This window comes from Natator depressus, chromosome 17 (assembly GCF_965152275.1).
Source record: "Natator depressus isolate rNatDep1 chromosome 17, rNatDep2.hap1, whole genome shotgun sequence".
Lineage (NCBI taxonomy): Eukaryota > Metazoa > Chordata > Testudines > Cheloniidae > Natator > Natator depressus.
The window spans coordinates 16,764,963-16,789,536 of record NC_134250.1 but is presented as its reverse complement, the minus strand read 5'-3'; the positions used below and the strand labels follow the sequence as shown (position 1 = coordinate 16,789,536).

The window sequence follows — 24,574 nt, the reverse complement described above, 5'->3', positions numbered from 1 at the left end:
ATGGAGCAAATCCCTTTTTTGCCTTTCTGCCCTTGCGAGTTGACCTGATGCAGCTCGTTTGGTGTCTGGCCACTGCTACTGGAACTGGGGCAGCTCCCCAGTGCAGGCAACCCTTAATGCTATGTAGGCAGACCCACTTCTGTGCCAGCAGAGACTCCCCCAAGAAGTGTGACTTTCTGGCGATTGGTTATTGCCAGCTCCCCAGCTGGCTAACACGCACGCTGCATTTTGCAGTGCATCTAACGGGATGTGGTGGGGGTGATTCTGTTTCTTTCTCAAGGATCAGCAGTGTGTGGTCCACGATACGCCCATTGCATGAAGTTCTGCCTTGCCAACAAGAATTGCAGAGCAGAGAAAACCCTCATCGGTGTTCCACTATTTCTTCTTAGAGAGCACCCTGACCAGAGAAGGATGTGGCCCAAAATTTCTTTTGCATTCTTATATAACCATGGTCACTAGGAATGCTGCAGTGATGGGTAAACCTCAGAAGGTTCAGTTTGGTTTGGATGCTGATCTGAACCGCTAGAGTCCACAGACTGGACTGGAAATCACATGTGAGCAGCTTCTGGCTATGTCTTGGCTCTGCCAGTTCTGGTTCTGGCAGGGATGGGAAGTGAATGCTTCTGAAAAGCATAACAGTTCTGAGTTAAAAACGGGCCAGTAGGCAGGGAGAAAGGGGAATGTATATTATCCGCCCCAAATGGGTTTGTCCATCCCAGGCATGAGTTCACAATGTGTGAGAATGCTGGGATAAGAGGCTCTGAAGTTGTATGGAGCTACAAATGCAGGTTCCTTTGATTAACCACCTGCAGGCACATAGAGGCTTTGCTGCTTTGGAACCATGTATTGTGTGAGTTGTTTCAATACATCTGTACCCTTGTATATGCGATTTGAAGTTTGGTTAAACTGGCGCTCCTCTAATGGGAAACCCTGTTCAACCAACTGATGGAAACAGTAAAAATGTCATTCAGGGCCGCTGAATTTAAACTGCTCGTTGAAGATGTCCACATACAGATTTGGGTTCCTCTGTTTTTCCAGGCCCAAAACCTCAGAGTGGCCCGAGCATGTTGGGTCTAACTCTCCACTGTAGCAGTAGCTCCTTAATTTTCCAATCTCGTTGTGCAAATATCATTTGCATTCAAAATCCATTGTTTCTGAGGGGTGCTCGAGTTTGGACACACAAAGCTAACCACAAAGTTAAAGCTGCTTTGAAAACTTGGCTTTGCAACGCATCCCAGGGACAGTGAGACTAACTCTACTGATGTGCACATATAACCAGTATGTGTTTAGGTGTCCCCCATTCACAGAGGATGAGTCTGATACAGCGCCTACTACAGAATCTGGTTCTTTAGCTCAAGCTGTAAACTCATGATTTTAGCTCTAGAGGTCCACAGTTCAGTCCTAGGTGCCAGCCACCATGACAGTCATCACATTTGCAAAGTGCTATGAAATCCTTGGTTGGGGAGGGTGCTGAAGAAGGGAAAAGTGTTGAAGTTATGTAAAACTTACTGTGTGGGGGAAGAGCTGACTTTGGGATTGAAGGACTCAGAAGCAGAGAGAGAGAGAAAACAGGTTTCCCTGGGAAACGTATTGGCCAAATCTGCCCTCATTCCTGCTGAGGATTTTATATGATCCTAGAGGTGATAAAGTAGAATGCTACACAATGAAATGCTGAATTCACACAAAAAGCTCCCCAGTGAGATATACCTATGAGCTCGTTAATGTACTATGCTTACAGTGGGTTGGATAATAGAGTACATCTCGTACATGCGTGGTGAGAAAACACTCGCTTCACACGCTGAAGATACTTCTGTTTTTCTGGTTTGTTTTTATTTCACAGTGGCATCTAGTGAATTTTGTGTGGGTGAAAAGTGCTGGATTGACAGTCCAAAAGACTAGGGCCATCATTTTGACCACAGGAAAGATATAGTGCTGGCAACAGCAGGACAAGTTCCCTGCACAAATTCAGTATGCATTGGACCATTCAGTCCTTGGTCTCTGCAGAGACTGCCAAGGAAGATGCTGTCTTGGGTGGGATCTTAGGATGCCTGCAAACACCTGTCCCCTAAAGAATGGAAAGGACTGGGCTTCAAGCACAAACTAATTTCAAATGAGCTACTCAGCACCCATCAGATGGCATTACTTTTATCCACTGCATACTGAGGCCTGATTGAAACAAGCAATCTGGAAGTGATGGGCTCCTTAATCAAATAACAATCCCTGGAGCCATCCGGTACCTTTAAAAAAAAAAAAAAAAAAGGGAATAAATTAACATTAATGTAACTGATGATGCACAAGTATATGTTGCGTTTGCAAACCTTACACTCTACAGTAGTTTGCACTCAGCCTTTTTTTATTTTGGTAGCACTAGTTCTGTAAATAGAGCATAACAGAATAGATCTCCTAAATATGGGGGACACTTATCACGAGAATAGCAGCCCTCTATGGCAATTGGAATTGCTGATAGCCTTGATCTTGTCTAGAGGTTGTGTTTTGTATCTAGAGATGCTCCTGAGTTGCAAAGTTCAGCTCAAGCTCTTTAGTTGAATTTCCCAAAAACTGAGGGTTGGGGGTGTTTCCAGGTCACACAGTGATGCCACTTGGCTGTTAATAGGATGGTTCCCTTATAAATCAATAGTGATCCATCCCAGGCCCCTCTCTAATTGGGATTGTTTGTTTTTAGTTCAAGTTAATCTCAATCCAGGGATGCATCACTGTTTAACAACTCACCTGAATGAATTTGCCCCTTTGAAAGGGCAACCAGCCAATGTGAACAGATTGCTTTATAACTGCATGAGGTAATGCAGTTCCTAACTGCTGCCAGGAAAATATCGCCCGTGAATAATTTCTATGGAATAGCACCAGCCATTTACAAATGTAAAACAGAAGCTTCCTTACAAGATTGGTAATCCCTCTTCATTGTCTGATGAAGCTTGTTTGTTAGCATACGTGTTTATTTGTGGGCTTGCCATTTTTGCAACACTTTGTCCTGCAGCCCCTTGATGCATAACTGCAAATTACAGTCTATAGCCAACATTTCTTTGTAGTCGCTAATGGTGCAAAAGACACAGCAAAAGGTTGCTAGCTGTTTGGGGAAACAGATTGGCAAACCCATGGCAACAGGCCTAGGCAGGAGGAGAGATTCATTTGGCTATTAGCGTATATACTGTACCTAATGATGGAATTGCTTCTAAAATTGGGATTATCCCTCTTGAGTGTTTATGGCTTCTAGTCCTGTGCTCAGGCCACACCTTTCCAAATTTGAATCCCAGCTATAACCGTGACCCCCTCTGCGGTTATGGTCCAGTAATATAGGGCCTAATGCTGAAAAGTATGCAGAGGGTGCTTCTCTGCTATTGAAGTCCGTGGGAGCTGAGGGTGCCTTGTACTGCGCAGGATCGGGTCCTGAACTTTACTTCCCTCCTACCTGGGGTGTAGGATTCACTGGTTAATGTATAGAAAGCCTATATATTGGAGATTAGATACCACGGTGGTAGATGGCTTAGAAATAACTAAGTGAGAGAGTTTTTAGAGTAGCAGCTGTGAGTGTAGCTAGAGATGCGGTGAGTGTTCTTTTATTACAAGGGAAAAGCCACACAGTGACTACAGAGATTCCAGAGGTTCAGCTCATGTTTTGAGCTGAGAATTTAATTTGCTGTGTGCTGTATCCACACTCCTCCTTGAGTGAAGCTGGCATATTGTAAATGTGTCTGTTTTAACTCTTTTCTGGCCCTTGCAGATATCTGTTGGGTCAGATGCTGTCAGGACTAAATAAACTGTTTCTGTAGCTGTGCACGTGAGTGACTTGAAGACTATAACAGCTGGGGAAATAAAATAAGTGAGAATAAATTTGGGGGAGGGGATAAATGCCAGCGCAGACAGTCTCTTGTCAGCTTTGCACAGGAATTGGTGGTTCATAATGAAACTAGACACCAAGTTCATTTGCACTCAAGACATTCTTGGCTAGCATGTCTAGCTCAGCTCACCAGTCCTGTACTCCTATATAAACTGTCATTCTGTCTCCATGTCCCTTCTCTTACCCCAATCGCTTCCTTCCCTGGAGCAGCAGTTTCAGAGATGAGCAGTGTACTGTAGATTTCCCCTTCAGAAATAAGAGGGAGTGTGATGGTGGCACATACAATGACCAGGAGTCTGGAGAAGGTAGATCGGATGTTTCTATTCACGCTTTCTCATGATACCAGAACAAGGGGACATTCAGTGAAGCTGAAAGATGGCCAATACAAAACCGATCTTAGGAGATAACATTTTTTCACGCAATGAGTGATTAGCCTGTGGAACTTAGTGCCACAAGCAATATCATTGAGGCTAAGAGTGTGGCGGGAGTGTTTAAAAAAAAAAAAAAAAGCCTGAACATAGAATCATAGAATATCAGGGTTGGAAGGGACCTCAGGAGGTCATCTAGTCCAACCCCCTGCTCAAAGCAGGACCAATCCCCAAGTTTTGCCCCAGATCCCTAAATGGCCCCCTCAAGGATTGAACTCACAACCCTGGGTTTAGCAGGCCAATGCTCAAACCACTGAGCTATCCCTCCCGTAAATATTAAAATAAACAAGAGTTTTTTGGAAGTAATGTAAACCCTCATGCTTCAGGGCATGACCCAGCCTATAACTAATGTGTTTTTTAGGAGGAAGCTCCCTGAAGGCAAGCTATCTCGTAACTGCCCACTGCAGGGTTTCTTGCACCTTCCTCTGAAGCAGTTGGTGCTAATCACTGGACTAGATGGCTTCTGTGAAATGAGCGTGTTCTTGGTCCAGTTCCTAATGGACAGGAGGCATTCATATCACAAAAACTGTAATTGCACTGGGCACTGACTCTCCTGCTTGATGGCCGCAGAGGCAGGCCATTGAACGGGGCAATGGAGTCTGAAATCCCCTCTCATCCCTGGAACATACTCCCCTACAGGTAAGGCCAACATGAGGAAATTTGTGTGATTTCTCTCAATGAACTGGGAATGTAGGGAGCCCTTTGTTGGCCTGGCATCTTTCACTAGCAGTTAAAAAAAAAAATCACTTGTAAAGAAGAGAGACAAAATCCCAGGTATTAAACAGAATGTGTTCCCATTCCACAGTGATTTGTATTCCTAAAGAACCGAATTAGCATAAAGCTGCTGACGGCATGATTTTCAGAGTTATACCCCATGCCCATGCACTGCCCAGTTTAGAACAGGGAGGTGAATAAAGATCAGAGGTTTCCAATATCCTCTTGAGGCCTTTGCTGCCAGGTGTTGAAGTAAAAAGAAAACGGTACAGAGTTTAAGCATAGAAGTTTCTGGTTATCAAGGAATAAGGTACAGATTATCAAGGGGTGCGAAATTCGGTTTAGGTACGGGTGGCATAAGGAATACATAATCTGCAATCTCCCCAGTTGGGGGTAAAAGTTTAACGGGTCAAAGTACAGACATTGAGATATGGGGGTATGTTGTTCATATAATGGCTATGTTCAGGTGTGGAGTATAATAATACATTGCCCCCGTACCACCCACTGAATTCCAATGTAATTTGACAAATGTCTTCCTTCCGCTAAAGAATGAGAAACAAGAGAGTCACTCCTGGTCTTGTGCTATCTCTTCAGAAGTTCACAGGGATTTAAATTAACTTCAGTGAAGAAAGTTGGTCACAGTTTGCAAAGACGTTATCTGTGTTTTAAAATATATTCATAGATTCATTTTTTTTAATAGCCTATTGTTTCTGGAGCTGTTAGAGTTCTCTGCTGCACATGTACATACATGTCTTTGATTGAAAAGGTCAGAATTTTACACAAAAGCCGTGTGAAGGAATTTGCTTTCAAACCCTGCACATTTTCATTTGCATGTGTAGAAAAGTGTGTTGCGAATGCCATTCCTTGTCCTTCGTGCAGGAGAAACACTCACACAGCAGTGCTCCTTTGGATAATATGAAAGTAGGAGCTGGAGCAAGTTCTAAGCATCTCACCCCATAGTGGAGCATTTCCTGTTCACTCACCCTACTGTCCTTACTCACGCAGTGCCCAGAACATGTTGTAAAGCCCTCGCTCCCACAGTTCTGGCTGCTCTGGTACAGTAGCAGGACCTCACCCCAAATACAGGCTGTGCTGGAAAGATAGTGAGAGCAGCTCCTGGCTACCTAACCCCACTAGATCAGTAGCTTCAGCAAAACCTAGCATCTCGCTCCTCTCACTGCCAGATAGGAGTAGGAAGTACTTGTGTCCATCACTGTTCTGTCTGGGTGCCAATGACATAATGAAAATGTAAGCAGGGTATCTTTCCCCCAAAATAGGGAGCAGGTACTCTGCCACATCCCACATCAGCCAGTAAAACAGCCCCCTAAAGAGCCAGGGGATGGTAACGGGGAGACCAGTTACCAGGGGGGCAGCAGCACTCACGTCAGGGTAAAACAGCGGCAGAGAGGCACGAGTGGTGTGACAGGAGCTCTGATTGGGGCGCTGTGGGAGCCTTCTCCACAGCAGAGAATCTGCCACTGCCGGTGTCGTCCTCTCCCGTTTCCATGAGGGCCACCCTGTGTGGGGCTGAGTATTGCAGGGTCCCCAGCAGTCTCTAACTGCTTTGGGTGAACATAGGGGGAGAGGGCATTGTGGGACAGCAACTGAAGCCTAGCTTTCCCATCATGCTTTGCACTGCAGTGGCTGCCATGGAGCCGTTTGCTGGCGTGTGTCCCTGTTGTTCAGACAGGATATTTTGAAGCACAAGTCCAAGCATCACAGCATTTCTCCAGCTTTGTAAGTGCAGCCAGAACCCTCCCAGGAGCCCATTACAATAAAAGCCCCCCCCAGTGGGGAAAAGGCATTTACATGTGAGTTTATTTTTTTAAAACCCAGAGCCTGAATTCAAGCCCTGGGATAAGAATATGTTTCTTTTAGCAGGTTTCCATTAGCAACCATGGCATGAGAAGCTCTTGTACTTTCTATTGTAACGTTGTTGTTAGGAAGTTGCTGCTATTGGTGAGCTAAAAGTAGCAAAGGATTTACTCGGAATACACTGTGTTTTTATGGTGTATTTTCGCTCTCTCTTTCCTGTTTTCTGCTTACTGCAGAAAACAGGTATTGGGGCTGATTTTTGTTCTGAGGTGGAATAACTTAGTGCAAACTAGGACATGATCTGGAATTGGGATGTGTTACTGGGGCAAGAAATGGAACTAGTGATTCATTGGAAAGGGGGAAATGTCGACTTGGTGTTTATGGTAAAAAAAATAAAAATTAGGATCAGGAAACATCACGTTTTCCTGTGCACCAGGTTCCAATGATATTGGTGTGGTATGATTCTGGGGAGGAGAGATGCTGCTTTGTGCCATCTTTGCTGGCAAGCTCTGGTCTGTGCCACTGAGCATCTGGGATGGTTTAATGGCACTTATGGTCGTCTGGTCTGGAAGAGTTAGCACAGTGGTGATTGCTAGGGATACAACGAGGGGATAGACCTGATTCACTCTGGCTGACATAGGGACCTATAACTTAAACCAGCTAGAGTCCCAGCAGTTCTCAAACTGTGGGTCGGGAGCCCAAAGTGGGTCACAACCCCCTTTTAATTGGATCGCTGGGGCCGGTATTTAGACTTGCTGGGGCGTGGGGCCAAAGCCTGAGCTCTGGGGCTGTAGCCAAAGCCCGAGCCTTGCTGCCTGGGGCTAAAGCAAAAACCCAAGCCACACCGCTCGGGGCCAGAGCCAAAGCCCAAGCCCTGGGTCTGAAGCCAAAGCCCGAGCCACACCGCCCGGGGCCAAAGCCCAAAGGCTTCAGCCCTGGGGAGTGGGGCTCAGGTTACTGTCCCCGACCTGGGGCTGAAGCCCTTGGGTTTGGGCTCCGCCCTCCACCCCCATCCCAGGTGACGGGGCTTGGGCCCACCCCATGCAGGGCGGTGGGGCTCCAGTGGGCTCAGGCTTCAATCCCCCTTCCTGGGGTCATGTAGTAATTTTTGTTGTCAGAAGGGGGTCACGGTGCAATGAAGTTTGAGAATTCCTGAGCTACACATTTTAATGGGGGGACTTGACCTTCAGGGAAGACAGGCTCTGTTACTGCCTTGTTGGGGTTTCCTCTGGGGCAGCTTTAATTCTACCAGAGGGCTCCATAGGAGGATGCACTGATCTAGCAGAGCTCTTGAAGCACAGACATGCTTAACTTTAAGCAATGAAATCATCCCAGTTCCATACTTAAATTTAAGCATATGCTTAAGTGGTTTTCTGGGCCCAGGAATCACTACATGTCCTGGCCATGCTTTGTCCCCAGCCAGTGCAATTTACACTTTGGGCAGTTTTGGCCTCTGATTGCTCTGCACCTCCCACAGATGGGAAGTTACCACAACTTGCCATTGCCAAAACCCTGACCCCATGCTCCAGTTGGACTTTCTGCCTGCAGCGCTCCTGCACCTAGGTTTGATCTGATTAATGCTGAGCTCAATCTGAGCACAGCCTGCCCTTCTGCAAATCAATACAAGGGGTAAAAATCAAAAGCAAGGCAGCAGTGCCGGAGGTGGGAGAGAGGGCAGGCATGTGCCATAGGAGCAGACAAGGGGTTTCCCTGTTGTTCTGAATTGGGGAAATGTGCTATATTGGAGCCGGAGTGGAGTGTCCCAAGCAGTAAATCTCCATCTGAAATTCTTTCCCTGCCACCCTTCAGTGAGCAGGGCAGTGGGTGCCCTTTTATAGGCTCTAGTCTGCAATACAAGTTAACAGTCCCCTTCCTCCCCCTTCCCTGCTGAGGGAAATATTGCTGTTAAATAAAAACCAGCTATTTTGACCCTCACCAAATTAAATACAGATAGCAAAAATCTTTGGGTGTATTAACTAAAAGCCCAACTGAGCCATGCTGTGTCTAAGGTCTGTGGGCACCTTCAGTTAATATCAGACCAGATCCTGCCAGTGACCTACAGGCTGGTCAGGCTGGTGCAGCTGGGCTGATGGGGGATCCTGACTCCAGAGTGCTATGTGTCTCAGCAGCTTCTTTCCCTGCCTGCTGCCTGTATTCCTTCTCAGTGGAGGTGGAGGTCTTGCAAACAAATCTGTGCTACTCACATTCACTGGTCTAGCTGGTGCCATGAAGCCGCCTGGAGGCTGTTGTTGCAGTCACAGAGAAGCCTCCAGGAGGGGGGATGATTTTACATACACAAAACAGACCTTGACCCCTATGGAAATCTGGGATTTGGCCCAGAGGGTCACGATTTGGCCTGTATTTGAATCCCAATTCTGTACTCCTCAGATAGGAATACTTTTGATTGAAGTCATTTGAAATTTGCCTGCATATGGAGTACAAGGTCAGATCTTAAGAGCTAGTAGCTTTGACTGTACCCTGCTTGGCCTAGAGGGCTTTAGAGATCTAAACAAACCCTCATTTGACAGGCAATATTTCCTGTATAAAGCCTGGGACGGATTCTCCTGAAACCATCAGGACTGACTTGTTCCAGAGTCCTGGTCAGGAGCACAGAAGGCATTTCTATTGGCTCCTTCTCCTTTAGACCCTGAAGTCAATTTTCTTTCTGTTCCTTTTCTTCCTTACATGCTGGGTTTTTTCCACCCTGCTGCTGTAACACACCCATGATGACACTGCTGAGTGGGCAGAGGTGCATAGCACATGGACATCTGTTTCTGCCATAGGAAACCAGGCTTGAGGGATAATCTTCTACCAAATGATAGTGCAGGCTTCCGGGTGGCAGTGGCTGGTTTTAAAATACCCATTGGCTAAGAAGAGACTTGCAGCTGGTGTGACCAAAATTTGCAGCATGGGGCTTCACAGCCGAGTGACATCCTCTGCACCCTGTAAGGCCAGCATGAGCTGTTGTACATTACCATTCTTTCTGAAGTCTGACTCCTGACACTTGCAATGCAGCCCTGAGCAAAGATTGTTCAGAAGTGACTTGTGATTTTGGAGCCTCAGTGTTTGGGTGGCCAACTTGAGACACCTAATAGGGGCCTGATTATATCTAAGAGTGCAGGCACTGAGGCCCTTTTAAGGCATCTCAATTTCAGCCCCCAAAATCACTAGCTATTTCAGATTATTTTGGCCTTGTTTCATTGGGGCTGCAGTGAACGCAACAGCCATGTGCGTGCTGTGTCATAGATACAGTGGGAAAATATTTCTGCTAGAGAGAGAGGGATAAAATAATCAATTTTCGTGACTGTTTAGTGTTTCTTTCCAGCCATCTCTCTCTAACCCAAAGCCTGGGAATGAAAATTCCATCCTCCTGCTCATCTCACCGCATGGTACTCATGAAACACTGCCTTCTGCTCTCTCTGGGTTTTATGTGGAATTAGCGCTCTCATCAGGATGGGGACATACATTGTATGACCTGAATTCCTCTTAGAAAGATAGACAGATCGAACACAAAGGAAGGGAGAGAACTGGTATATTTTTCAAATGAGGTCTTCTTTAACTTTCTCAGTCAACAACTGTTTCCAGAACAGCAATCAATCTCATTTAAGTGTATAGCAGTCGTGCTAAAGCAAAACCAATCCTGTATAAACGTCTCTGAGAATGTTTCAGTGCTGCAAAGTTATCGACCAGACTCTGTACTTCTGGGACTTCTGTTCTCATTCAGCATTGACCAAAATGGATGCAAATCCATTCTAATCGGTTGGTTCAGTTAACAAGATTATCCCTAACAAGATTGCACAATGGCAAATAAACCCACGAGACACGTTCTGTGTGTGTTGAGGCTGTGTTTGTGAAGGGATGACTTGCTATCTTACTCCACTGTTTTAATCTGCAAAGTTCTCAAATCATCAGACCAAGTTAAATCAAATGGAGAGAGAGAAATCCCAAGGGAAGGAAACTTCTGTTGCCTGACAAGGGAGATTATTACTTTACAGTAGCAAAAGAGGGGTTTGTGTGTTTGTTTTGAGCTTTTGGAATTACAACTTTATCAACCACAAAGCAGCCTCCAGAAGTCTTACTCTTCTGCGTACATTTCAGTAGACATACATGTAAACCTTTTGCTAGTTCAGCTGATTGAATCTACTATGTTGATGAAATGTTGTCTTCCTAAACCTAATCAGTACAAAGGTTTTATGTTAAAGAACACTGCAAACTTTAATTTTGTGCTTTTGTTGTGTTTTAGAAGCTTTAATAAAACATATTGGTGGTAGAAATGTTTTCACTGTTTAAAAATCTCAGTTGATTCTAAATAAAAAATTGTCTGATCCAAATCTCATTGAATTCAGTAAGTGATTTTGGACTTCTAGTGCTTCCTTTTGTTTAGGGAGGAGTTAGGCAAAATAGAGATGGCTCACTGACTACAGGTGAATGAATGGGTTCTGGTAACTTCAGAACCATACTGAAACTTTGTTCAGACCTTCTTGATGTTTGGAAATATTTCAAAAAATTGCAGTTTATATCCTCTTAGCCCACCATTTTGCTGCCTCTGCTCTTCTAGGATCCGACTGGGACCTAAACCAAAATGTTAAACTCTGTTTAGTTCTCTCCCAAACACACACACTATTTCTGGCAGAAGGAGATTTATCCCAATGGGGCAGACATTTTAAATCCTCCTCACCCATCAGGGAAAACCTGTCACGCGGCTCTTCTAGGGCAGAAAAATCCCAGCTCAGTGTAGGGTGACCAGACAGCAAATGTGAAAAATCAGGACGGGGTGGGGGTAATAGGAGACTATATAAGAAAAACACCCAAAAATCGGGACTGTCCCTATAAAATCGGGACCTCTGGTCACCCTAGTTCAGTGGCTAGTTTAGAAATTCACTGATGCAAGTGTGGGAAACAAATGCTGTAAACAGCAGCCATGTTTTTAGCCTTTACTTCACCAAGCAGCACAGGAGTGATGCTGAGTGGGGTAGCACCACCAGAAAACACACACTCCTCCTCCTCCTCCCCTTCTTTCTCCCTCTGGTAATGTCCTGTTGGCTGCAGGCATAGTCCCTGCCTGTCTCAACCCACCAGTAACAATGATGAGCAAAGCCACCTTTTGACAGCTAGTTGGCTGTAACCAGCTCTTACTAATCAATGTCATGACCTCTCCTTATCCTCCATCTTGCTTCTATAAAAGGCTCTTCAGAAATGCTGTCAGGGTAGTGCTTTATAGGCTTTTGCTACTGTTTATGTTGTTTTGTGCACAATCTCTTATCTCTGAGCCTTCTGGCTGGTAGTGGATGGTTATATTATTTGAGTTGATTCTTTTAGCCTTGATTTTATTGATGGTTAATTTTTCTTGAGCAATCATGACCTGCTACAAAAAATGGTAAAGAAACTGTAAACTGGGGGCTGGAAGGAATCTTTCCCCCCCTTGTATAGCATTGCACAATTGGCTTGGGGGTGTTGTCTACCTTTGAAGTATCAGATACCCGCTAATGCAGGATCCTGGAGTTGATGAACTGTTGGTCTGCTCCAATTTCGAGTAAATCTTATGTTCCTGTAAGAGGTGGTGCTAGCTTGTAGCTCATCCTTTTACCCACTTGACTTTGGATACCTTTTGCCTAGCACAGTTTCTCCCAGCGCACTGGTATGTTAATATGCTATTGCATTGATTCTCTAGCTATTTTTATCTGCTCTTCTGTTTCCAAGAGGAGTGGATTTCCCAGCAATTCCCACTGAAGCAATTATTCATGGTAGCTAAGGTACACAGAGTCTACTTTCAGGATATCCTTTGCTGGGAGCCTGGAAACTATTTTCTGGAAGAACCCAGTTTCTGAAGTGATCAAGAGGGATGGAGCTGTTAGTATTTGATCCTTCCCTGTAGACAGTATTGTTAGAAGCTCAGTGAGTCATGAATTTGTTGGGAAAGCTATGCATTCAGGACCCTGATCGTGACAACCATTGGACCCTGTGACAGTGAGCAGTTTGAGAGGGGTCTGTACAGAAGCCTGTTTCTCAGCGTAACTACATGTCAACTATGTGTGTGCGGCCACGCTGACTGTGCTTCCTAACAATGTTTTGTAGCAGTGTATTGTGGGAAAATCCGTTCAGCTATCCCATAGTCCCTCAGCAGTATATAGAGTGTCTGGAGGACATGCACACACAACAGCATGGGGAAACGTATTCCGGAATGTCCTACCTCGCACAGAGCTAGAGGAAGACTATGGTAAATGTAATTGCTGTGAGTGGGAAGTATCTCACTTTTAATGGCTCCCACTGTCCATGTGTTCTTATTAGTATGCTAAGAATTCAGAGTACACAAGGATGAAATGTTGATTAGATTCCCGAGCTGATTTTGGCCTCTGCTCCATTCTGGAGATGCTGAGATCAATTTAGTGCATTTTCCTTGCGGTGCTGTCTCAATATTGTCAATATACAGCATGCATACTCAGCATATGACTGATGGCATGGTTTGAATCGGCCTCCAACCCCTACAGATCTCTGACCTGTGAAATCTGTGCGCCTCAGTCTCATTGTCTCAAATCGGCCCATCTCATGGCTTTTATTTGGTTTTGTTTGGCATGATCCAGCCACTGGCTGCGAAGCTAGGAAAATAGTAAAACATAATGATCATGGGGAGTTACATGACAATATTACCGTAATCAAATCGTTTGTGGTCATGATGGAGTGGAGGCTGAACTCTGATGTAGGAGGCTGTATCATTGGTTCTGATTGTATTAATGCATTGGCATCTCACATGTGAGTGCAGTTCTCCCTTCATTCATAAGGATGCTGCTGAGAAGGATGCATGAAATGTGTGAGCAAAATGATTAAGAATGATAGACTGCTTCAGCTTGCCAAGCGAGCAGAACCCCCCCGTTCATGGCAAGAAAGCCACGTTCGACCCCTCATGTATCGAGGACAGCAGTATGCAGTACCACAGGATGAGCACACTCCTTGTGGAGTGGCCAGTCCTGCATTTGGTGCTATAATAAAAATTCTTCTCAGTAGTTGTGATCGTAGGGTTAAAAACTTAGACTTTGCCCTGGGAAGAATTAGCATTGCTCATTCACCTTCCCGTCTAGGTGCAGTTTAATGGGGGGTAGGGCATTGTACTGGGGTTCGGGAGATCTGGATTCTCTTTCTGGCTATGCCACTGACCTGTTGGGTGACTTTGGGCGAGTCCCTTCCCCTCTCTCCGGATCTTAATTTCCTCATCTTGTAAATGGAGTTCATGATATTCAGCTTCCTTTGAAAAGTGCTTTGCGATTAAAAGTGCTATGTATGTGCTAAGTGATATTATTATACCAATAAAGCAACCATCAATAATGCAGTATTCAACAAAAGTGTCCTCAAGACAGTGGGGCTGGCTATGTAGATGGTAAGAACTTTATTTGCCATTGCAGGTGCAGAGAAAGATTGTGCTTGTATATATCTGAATATTATCAGAGCCCAGAAAGGTGCTCTGGGTGTTTCAGGTGTTCCCATTGTTTAGAAATATGTTGTTCTTGGGAAAATATTAACAACCTCACAGCGCATCTGTCTTCTCTGTTTCTGTTTAGATTGCATGTCCCTTGGGGCAGAGGCTGTCTGGCTTTGCCTTCCAGAGAGCCACGTGTACTATCAGCACTCAGTTAATAGTAAATACACAGCTCCATGCTGATTCAGTGTTCTAACATAGTGGCCACTTTTTATAGGAAACATCCCTGCTCGGAGAAAGAAAGCTATTTTTAGTTGAAACGGAGCCTTTTTAAATGATCCCCGATGGAAAAACAACCCTTGTAAGGGTTAAATCACAACCTGGCTGGAGTTTTTATTTCTGGCAGATGCAGTGGGAGCCAAGCAGCTTTTCAGTAACTGGGCAAATGCAGCTTATGCCTGGTTCCTTTGGTAGAACCCCATCTTCCCCTCAGTCGTACAGAGCACTTGCTATTGTGGCCCCCACAAGCCTGAAAGGATTGGTCCATCCCAAGGGAGGGAGCAAGTGTGGCAAAGCAGACAGTGCTATCGGAATAGAGTGAGGATGTGGAAAGCTGATGGTGGTTGTTCTCACCAGCAGGTTCTTTTAGGGCCATCATTACAGGGTGCAACAACAGGGGTCAAATCTTTATTGAGGGGGTGGGGGAAAACAATGGGTCTAGTTCCAGGAGGATTTCATGGCTATAAGACACTAAATTCTGCACTTCCAGTCTTTTCTCTCCCTCCCGCTCTTTGTCTCAAGTATCTAGGGTTTTTCTTTTCTACTGGGCAAACGGGCAGCTGGTTATTTCCTGAGGGAGGAATGCGTGAGTTGAATGGCAGCTTGCTGGCCAAAATGACTGAACGAGCACTCGGGGGCAACGGTGCATGAAGTAGGCAATGGAGCCCAGAGAGGATGCTTTGCCTTTTTGTTTTTCAAAGATATAATTTTTATAATTCCAACCACATACGGAAAGATTGCTGGGAGTGCCGGCCCACCTGTCTCAGGGTGGGTCAGGCATTCAGAGGCAGAAATAGATACGGAGCCATCCTGTTTAGGCAATTAGACACTTCCTGTGTTTTCACCACAGTAGGCATTTTAGTTTAGTTGTGATGTAGAAGGAGGGATAAAGACAAATGTGTTCCCCTTTCGAAAACGCCTGTGCTTAAAAGAGCCTTCCTCTGGGAGGCATTTATTAAATGTATTTTTATTCATCCGCTCCTCAGAGGCTTGCTTTGCTTCTGCTGATGCGCACGTCAACTCCATCCCGGAGCTGGGCGTTGGCTGCTTTGCTTGGCCCTGTTTTAGGTCCTTCACCTCTCAGCCTACATAATGGCTGTCAACCCACATTACCTGTACCCCTCTCCTCTATGGGTTTGCGCTGACATTCCCACTGTACCTCCTGAGCAGCTTATCCTGAACCTCAGTGGGTGCCTGGCACTGTGCCATCTCACTTTCTCTCTTTTCAGCAGTTGATTCTATTCTGAAAGGGCAGGAAGTGCAAATGGAAAGAGCAGCTGCTCATTGGGAGGAGGGTAATGAAATGACATTTGACTCATGGTGGTTCTTTGTCACTGTCCTCTCTCTAATGTAGACACCCAGTGGCTGCAGTGTGGTGCTCTGAGGTGAAAGCTGTTGTGTAAGGGGAGAGGAGCTGAAGGGGGAAATAGAAATGAGGAGGGGCTAGCATGAGAGCTGAGCTCTTTATTTTGTGTTACAGACCAGTGATCTTCCTTTACCCTCATGTTCCCCCTCTGCCTAATGAATAACCTTGCGGTAGCTCTGTGTGGGGGATAAAATCCTTCCTGCCATGAGGTTTACTTAGCACTGAGACCTGGGCCAGGATCCAGAGTGAGACACAGATCTGGAACAGTAACTCAGGTTTCCCTTCTGCCCAGTGAGGTGCCCTGGATTCATTCTCCTCTGCTTTCCTATCCTAGTTTGTAAGTTGTGTAGAGTCACTTTTTGTTGTGTTTGCACCTGTCTGTCCTGCTCAGGAACCTCATCTGTCATATACAGGAGCAATCGCAAAAATTGATTTGTGGGACACACATCTAACAGGCAGATCTGCTTGACAGATCACATAGCCATCATTTTCTGCATTTGCTTAAGAGTCAATCAGTGCTTTGATGCATATTTGGGTCATAAATAATCTGATGCAAATTAAATTTATTATTGTGACAGCTTTATTCAGCTATCTATTATTTATTAGGTTCTGTTGTCCCTTTGTTTACTCCTTTGTGGAGCTGTGAATTCAGCTTTTTACCTGTGAGAGAGCTCTCAGCTTGGTTCAGAAGAGAATTTGCCAACATCATGTTCCCCCAGGGACCCATGAGTAGCAAGGAACATGTTATTTATTGGTGTGGAACTGGGAGATGTTGGGTGAGTTGGGAAGAGGATATTTGAATGCACATAGGATCTTGTCTTCTGCTTGTACGCAGATGCTGGAAGTAGATGTTAGGGGTGTGATCCAGAGTTCATTACAGCCAATAGAAAAAAGTTACCCAAGGTTATCCAGCAAGGCAGTGGCAGAGCTGGGAATACAATTCAGGTCTTGTGACTCCCAGTCTTCTGTGGGCTTTGGATCAGGCCCTAAATGCCCCAGAGGTGGTTTGATGAGGCTGTTCGGTACCTGAATCAAGTGAAATGCAGGGCTGAGGTTTCTTTGGATGCTTGTTTTAATTTTTTCTATTTTGTTGTCTGAATAAAAATGGCAGACTTTGTGAATCTGGAATGAATGAATTACAGTGTGATTCCAAGCGAAAGGGTCACTCAACCTGGAACTGCAATCAGCACACTGCTACCTTCTAGAGTAGCAGCCGTGTTAGTCTGTATCCGCAAAAAGAAAAGGAGTACTTGTGGCACCTTAGAGACTAACCAATTTATTTGAGCATAAGCTTTCGTGAGCTACAGCTCACCAGCTCCCACTGTATTTTCCACTCATGCGTCCGATGAAGTGAGCTATAGCTCACGAAAGTTTATGCTCAAATAAATTTGTTAGTCTCTAAGGTGCCACAAGTACTCCTTTCCTTTTTGCTACGTTCTGACACTTTTTGGATCTGTCATCTTCTTCTGTTTCATTGTAAACAGATTTTCTCTCTCGAGAGATCCAAGTTCATTGTGGGCTAAAGCTTGCAAGGTGCTGACCACTGTCACCCCCATCCAGCAAACACTTGGTTAGTGACTATGCAAGTGCTTAAATCTTAAGTGCCTTGCTAGATTGAGGTTAGCACCTTGCAGAGTCAAACTCTTTAAGCCGAGTTCAGTACAGGGCAAATCCTTCACTGAATGCACAGCTTGAGTAGCTGTACTGTGTATTGAGGGGCTTGGGGGAGGGTAGGGGGCTAAGGAATCCCCTCTCCCGCCCCAGGCTACGGAACATCAGCCCAGGTGCTCCCCAGCTCCTTCAGCAATACAGGGGGGCAGTGTCCAGCAAGGTAGTGAATCCAACTGGCTCCTGCTCAGGTCACTCCCACCCCTTCTCAATGAGGACACGGGGAGTCCTGCAGAGTGGTGTAAGTGGTGCATATGGAGAACACTGTGTAGAATCCCTAAATCTGGTGTATAGTGGAATTGCACCAGTTACACTGTGTTCAGGGACCTCTGTGTTTCCTACACATGAAAATTTTCAGAGTAGCAGCCGTGTTAGTCTGTATTCGTAAAAAGAAAAGGAGGACTTGTGGCACCTTAGAGACTAACAAATTTATTAGAGCATAAGCTTTCGTGAGCTACACATGAAAGTGTGTTTCCATGTACTATAGCAATGTAGGAGTAGCACCACCTGATAATCCTAATAGCTACAGGCCTTATCCTGCTCTCCTTTTATGGAGCTGGCATGGCCTAGTGGATAGAGCAGTGGACTGGGAGACCTGAGTTCTGTTCCTGGCTGTGGCCTGCTGGGTGATGTTGGGCAAACCATGACCCTGCTCATGCTTCCGTTTCCTCATCTGTAAAATGGGGATAATGATCCTGACTTCCCTTTGTAAAGCACTTTGTGATCTACTGGTGAAAAGAGCTTATTCCAGCAAAAACAGAACATTCCACTGGGAGTTCTGCTTATGCAGGGACTGCCAAACTAGGCTCCGTGTATTCAGTGTGAGATTTTGTATATTGTCCATATAGCAGAGTAGTGGCTTGTCACTACAAGTGAAACAGGAGCATGGGTATAATCTTGCACTTCTATTTCTTTTTTATCTAGTTTTTCTATCTTTGAATTACTCCTTCATTTTATTTACATACATGACACATGTTTGCGTTGTGATGTTGCTTACTACAGGAAATATAAAAAGTTGAGATAAAATATAAAGTACCATTGTATGGATTGCAAAATATGGACTTTAACTGACATACATGTATTGTTTTATTTGAAGGTTTTGGAATTTTAGTATGTAAAAAGATACACATATATCTTCTAAAACAGCTTCCCAGGGTCCAGCATTACACACATTTTTTAGGGTATTATTTCCTATTACCATGAAAATCCCTTAATTACTTTGTTTAAACACACATTTAATCAGAAGGAGTACTTGTACTTTGCTCCACAGTCTCCTCTTAGCATTTTAAAAATAGAACGCTACAAATAAACAATGCCAGAAACCCACCTTGCCTGCCAGGAGCCACCCAATAATTAATATGATTTATAACCCTTAATACATATTTCCAGTCTCTCTAATTTGCCACCAGACCATACCGAGTTTCTGTCAGCTCAAGGAATACATGGGCCTTGCAGCATGCTCTGGATGTCAATAAACTAGGGTCTTTTAACAGTGTTTCTCAACAACTGGTCCATGGACCAGCATCGATGCATGAGGTCTCCCTGATACAGTTTAGGAAGGCAGCAAGGCGGTCCCTGGTATCCAAAAGGTTGAGAAACACTGTGTTAGAAGAATTGTACTGGTGTGCCTACAATGATGTAAAAATCACTGTAGTTGCACCAGTGCAAATCCTGAATATAGACACATGCTGGTTTAAACCTTGCTTGTATAGATTTTAACATAAGTCTCTTTACTAGCCAAATTGACACAAGCAGTGTGTAAACTAGTTTAAGTGCACCTACATTAGGTGTATATAGTGGTGTCCCTAGATCTAACATGGACAAGACCCAAGTACTATTTTGGAGCCGGGTGGAGGAATGAGCTCCCAAGTTGAGAAGTCGTGGCAGAGGATACTCTGCCAGCTGCCTCCTACCTTATTTGAGTGGTACCTCAGCTGACTGTAACTGAGTCGGAATGGCATGTGGAGAAAGGCAATCTTTCAGATAGAGGTCCCACACCATTTAGGGCCTTACAGGTCAAAACTATCCCCTGTAGTAGAATAGTTACTCCCTGGTGTATATCATGCTGGGTCAGGCAAAAATTTAAAGAAAAGTGACTTGAGGTCCTGGTGGGTGAACTGGAGGGTGGAGCCCTCTGTTGAGCCACACAGCAGGTGCAGCTAGGGGAATGGTAGTGAAAATGCCTCTCACGCTGCCTCAGCGCTGCATTAAAAGGCTGCTACTAAGGGTGAGTCTCCATGGGGTGTTTCACCCAGGGTCTGTGCTGAGATAGCCAACAAGGGGGACAGCATCTATACACTATATCTGAATGCTCTCAAACGTTTGTGTCCGCTTCTTGTTGAGGTTTGAGCAGAGGCTCTTGATTTATCCCGTCCTTGTTTCGCCCATCCCTCAATTGTAAGCTTGCAGCAGACTCTGAGGGGTGTTAGTGTTGTAAAAGGTAACCCAAGTTCACTGGTCTGAATTTTCTCTGGTAATGAGAAGTCTGTTTGCTTATGGGCACTATGCTTTCTGAAAGCCTATTGGGTTGCCTAACTTGGTAAGCAGGGCTGCAGAACATCCAATTGGGTGGAACTACTTTCCAGAGGGCTTGGCTTGAAGAAAATTAGTTTTCATATTTTTGCCTGATGTTTATTAAATGTCCCCCCTGCTTTTCTCCCCTCTGCAGTTTTCATCTGTAGTTTCATGGTGGCAGCACCTATATTTGGTTACCTTGGTGACCGCTTCAACAGGAAGATCATCCTCAGCTGTGGGATCTTCTTCTGGTCAGCTATCACCTTTTCAAGCTCCTTCATCACTGAGCAAGTAAGACCTGCGTGGTTTCTGGGATTATAAGCAAAGCATTCCGCATAGTGTACTGAATGTAATGGGATCCTGTTCCAAACTCCCCACCACAATGTATAGGGACGTGAGATGCCCCGTTGATGTATGTGTGGCATATCACATAGGGTATTGTGTAATAAAGTATTTAATGTTTGTGGTCACATGTCTCTTTGAAAGTGAAGTGTGTTCTTCCCTGGTCATGTGAATTGCCTAAACATCCCAGGGGAAGCAGATATAGACACATGTTCAAATTGATGTGTAGGCTTTATTTTAAGGGAGAGTTTACAGAACCAAAAAAACCTATCCATAATCAAATATTGGTTCTTTTGCCCCCTCTTTGCACAAACCATGGTAAGTTATCATTAACTCTGCTTGAACAGATTATATGGAATGGCAAAATGCTGGGCAGATGGAGTTTAGAGACAGATTTTGAGTAACCACCCTGGCTCAATTTCCCTGAAAGGCAGTGAAGGTGAATAATAGGACTTAGATTAGTACAGTGTCAGCTCCTTTCTCTATTAAATTATCTCTCTGGGAATTGATGATAGGATCCTCAGGCTCACCTAATTTTGGAAAGTCAAAGATAGCTTTCGATACGTTTCACAATGCTCCCAGTTTCAGCCTACAGTAAATGAGGCTATGTCAGTCTGTTTGTTTTCTTGCCTGTCAAGGATACTGCAAAACAACAAAGGCTTGGGAGTGCTTGAGAAAAGAATCCTCTCATTTAAATTATACCACAGAGGAAGCTTAATTGTTGCAGGTGGCAGCATTCCTGGAGAGATAAATCACAGCTAGGGGAGCCGCAGACGGATTTCCCTAGGGATCAGCCATTCATCCTCTTGGTTCAGCTGCATTCCAGAGGTTGCAGTGCTGTGGTCACACCCCAAGGATGACAAGCATGCTGTGCTGTTTTTTAATACAGAGGTTGCCACCACCATCCGTGGAAGTGGTGGAAGTCACACCTGTGATTTGCTCACCTTGACATCCACTTGGATAGGATGGCATTTCTAAGCCCCCATAAATCATAGGGCCAAGCGTAGAAGTCTTTAGGGTAACGTCTACACTGCAAAGAAACACTCCCCGTGGAGCCACATCTCAGAGCCCAGGTGGCTCCGTCTGCAGGGTTAAAAATAACAGTGTAGGTGTCCTGCTCGGGCTGGAGGCTGGGCTCCCAAGACCTTCTCTCCCCCCCACCCCATCAGAACCTGGGCTCCAGTTTGAGCAGGAACATCTATGCTGCGATTTTGAGCCCAGCAGCCCAAGCCCCCGCTGACCTGAGTCAATTGACCCGGGCTCTGAGACTTAGTGCTGCAGGTTTTTCATTGCAGTGTAGATATACTCTTCTATGCCAGCAAATTGCTCTGGTTTAAAATCAGTTATGCTGCACTCTTAGTGGAGAGAGAACGCTTCCCATCTGGAATGACATCAGGTTTCTTTTGGTTTTCTTTGGAAACATGCTGTGAAAGCAACTGTGGTTATAGCAAAAAGGTAGTTGTTGTTGTCACCCCTCAGTTGTAAGCCACAGAGGACATGCAACAGAGTTAAGCCATTAAACCCTTCATGAAGAGCCAACAGGTGAAAGGCTTTCCTGTAGCTCAGTGTGGATGTGGGATTATTGTTAGTCTAAGAAAGAGTGAGTGCTGCCGTAAAACAAGGATACAACTCTAAACATCAAGTAACAGGAGAATATGTTCTGTGTACAGACTCATTCCTTCTGGATTGCAGTCACCAATAGATGTGGGCCAAAACCAAAATCCTGGATCCAAACAACCCCAAATTCTGAAAAAGTTCTGGGTCATTTCTGATTCCCTGCCCAAGGTCCACTGTGATCTTCAGCTTTACCATAAACCTTTCTTGTAAGCCATGAGATCCACCTCCAGCGTAGACTCTACAGCCAGTGGGAGGACATTCTTTAACCAGTATATCAGAGGGCTGCAGCAACAGGACAGAGATCCTGGGTCATACTGAAGACAGTCCTGCTGCCACTTCTCTCTCCTGGGCAGGAATCTGAAATCTAACAGACGAGTCACACCAGCTTGCACAAGGTGACTCTTTGAAATAGCAATGACAAGAGGTCAGAGAAGAGGAAGTGCAGTTTTTATTTATACAGTAGCTTCCCAGCTTATGATCTTTGACTTCTAACGTTAGCTTAAGGAGAAAACACTTTTGGTTCTTAAAGAAGGGAGAGAAGTGATAGTGGGAGGGGATGGTGGTTTAAAATATGAAGATCCCTTCACTGGTTTAAATAAAAGCAGCAGCGAATCTACTGTTAGCAGAAGAGGTTGCCCACGTTCATGTGGACATGAAAACACCCGTCGAGAAGCAGCAAGTTGGCACAGCCTGAGCCCATAGAAATACAGCATAGAAAACTCCTTTATGTGGTGACATTAGAAATACTGAAGTAGGCAAGAAACAATAGCCATTCAGTGAAAATAGTAAATTGCCATTCTCTGTTTGGAAAGTGTTGACTGCATGGTGCATGCTACCACAATGTCATGAATAACACTACTAAGCACCTATCCCTGTGGTTACATGGTATTTACCATGTTAACTGTAAATACAAGGGGCCTGCCTTTCAGAGGTGCTGAGTACCTTACAGATCCCATGAAAAATGAGGCCACTGGATTGTTAAAGGGCTTTTATGGGGTCTGCCTCATAAATATTCATTGCTGACTGAAAATTGGACATAAAGGAAGCAGTTAGCAAGCTCCTTATACATGGATAAATGTTCAGGCCAGCCTCCGATCTGCCTCCACTTGTGCATGCCCAGAATCAGGGAGTCAAACTGGTGGTTATTTTGGTTTGATTCAGGTTCAGTGTGTTCAGGTTTAGTTCTGATTTTTTTTTTTCCTTCAAATGGCTCGGTTATCAGTTTCAACCAGTTCAGATCAAATTTCGATCTCAGTGGAAGTAAACTCAAGAAGGAGAGCTGAAACTTACAATTGAAACTATTTTGCTTTTTGGCCATTTATTTATGAACTTTAACTTTACATGAGTTTTCCTAGTGCTTTTGTGCTGTCAAATAAGCCTAATTATTTTTTTTCTATGAACAGTTTGTTCGAGAAAATTAAAATAACATTTTCTAATGTTTATTCCTTGAGAGGATAAATCTGAGTTTGGTGCATGAGTCGTGCCTCAAGTGTGGGAACTGGAGGGAGGAGCTGCCCCTGGGGTTGGGGGTGGGTGGGAGGAGGGAATCTAAGGGGGAGAAGGGCTGGGGAGCCGGGCTGGAAGAGTTGTTGTTAACTTCTGGGACCAGGAAGCGTTCCACCGCTTCTGTCCTCCGGAGGGTGTCTCAGAGATGGTCCATCTATCTCTGGCGCCTCCTGCTGCCTCATGTGGTGTGCAGGCAGCTCCTAAGCTTCCTCGCTCCCTCCCTGCTCTTGTGACTGGCCTTGTTTTCTTCTCATTCCCATCTCATTATACCCCAGGGCAGGCCTCTCTGGTAGCCACCATGTACCTGTTTGTTATTTTTGTTGTCTTGTTGAAAATAAGATCACAGTAGCGTTCTAAAATATTGCGCTTAAAAATGCCGGACCTTTATTTGAAGCGGTAACCCAACCCACCAGTTCAGTTCCAGTTGAGGTTCAGCAAATAGGACAAAAGTATAGTTCAGGTTCGGTACTGGTTTAAACCGATTCGGTTTTGGTTCAACTCCCTGCCCAGAATTAAACAAGTCTGTACCTGTGCCTGTACTTTGCACGTGCAAACACCCAGTAAAAATTCAAGTCCTTTGTGCATGGCCTTTAAGGAGTCCTGTCCCTGTGCGTGTGCAAGTCATAGCAGTTTCACCAGCAAGCCATTTTTGGCATTTTGGTGAGTGTTTGAGGAAAACCCCTTCAGGGTATTGGTGCAGGCTCAGTAATGAAATGACAACATGCAGACTTAAAACCCTGAGTGAGCTGTCATATGGGGCTCAAAGGCAAACGATTCATTCAGGTGCTTACTGCGCACAAGAGGCCCCACAGAGCTCCTCTACCAAAACATGGCTCCAGTCGTTATATTTTCATTCCACATGAAGAGGTGAATATTTCTCCAGCCCCCTTGCCCGACACCGTCATCACTGATTAATGACTATGGCAAAAGTGAAGTCTTCTTTTTGGATAGTGTTTTGATTAATCATAGGTCTGATTGCCCTATATATCTGGGGCTGATCCTCCCTGGGCTGCCTTGCCTTATGGTGTTTCATCAGGAGGCCATATAAACCTGTGATT

At 44.9% G+C, this 24,574-nt stretch overlaps 1 protein-coding gene across 3 annotated transcripts in view; it reads left to right on the top strand.

The window, feature by feature from the left end:
- Window positions 1–24,574, top strand: part of SPNS2 (SPNS lysolipid transporter 2, sphingosine-1-phosphate) — a 172,548-nt gene that overhangs the window by 63,829 nt on the left and 84,145 nt on the right. For all 3 annotated transcript variants that reach the window (XR_012642213.1, XM_074974558.1, XM_074974557.1), the window contains exon 3: window positions 20,206–20,342. Coding sequence is in view for 2 of the 3 variants with exons in the window: in XM_074974558.1 (XP_074830659.1) it covers window positions 20,206–20,342 (137 nt within the window). In the remaining variant the exon portion in view is untranslated. The remainder of the gene's footprint in view (window positions 1–20,205; window positions 20,343–24,574) is intronic.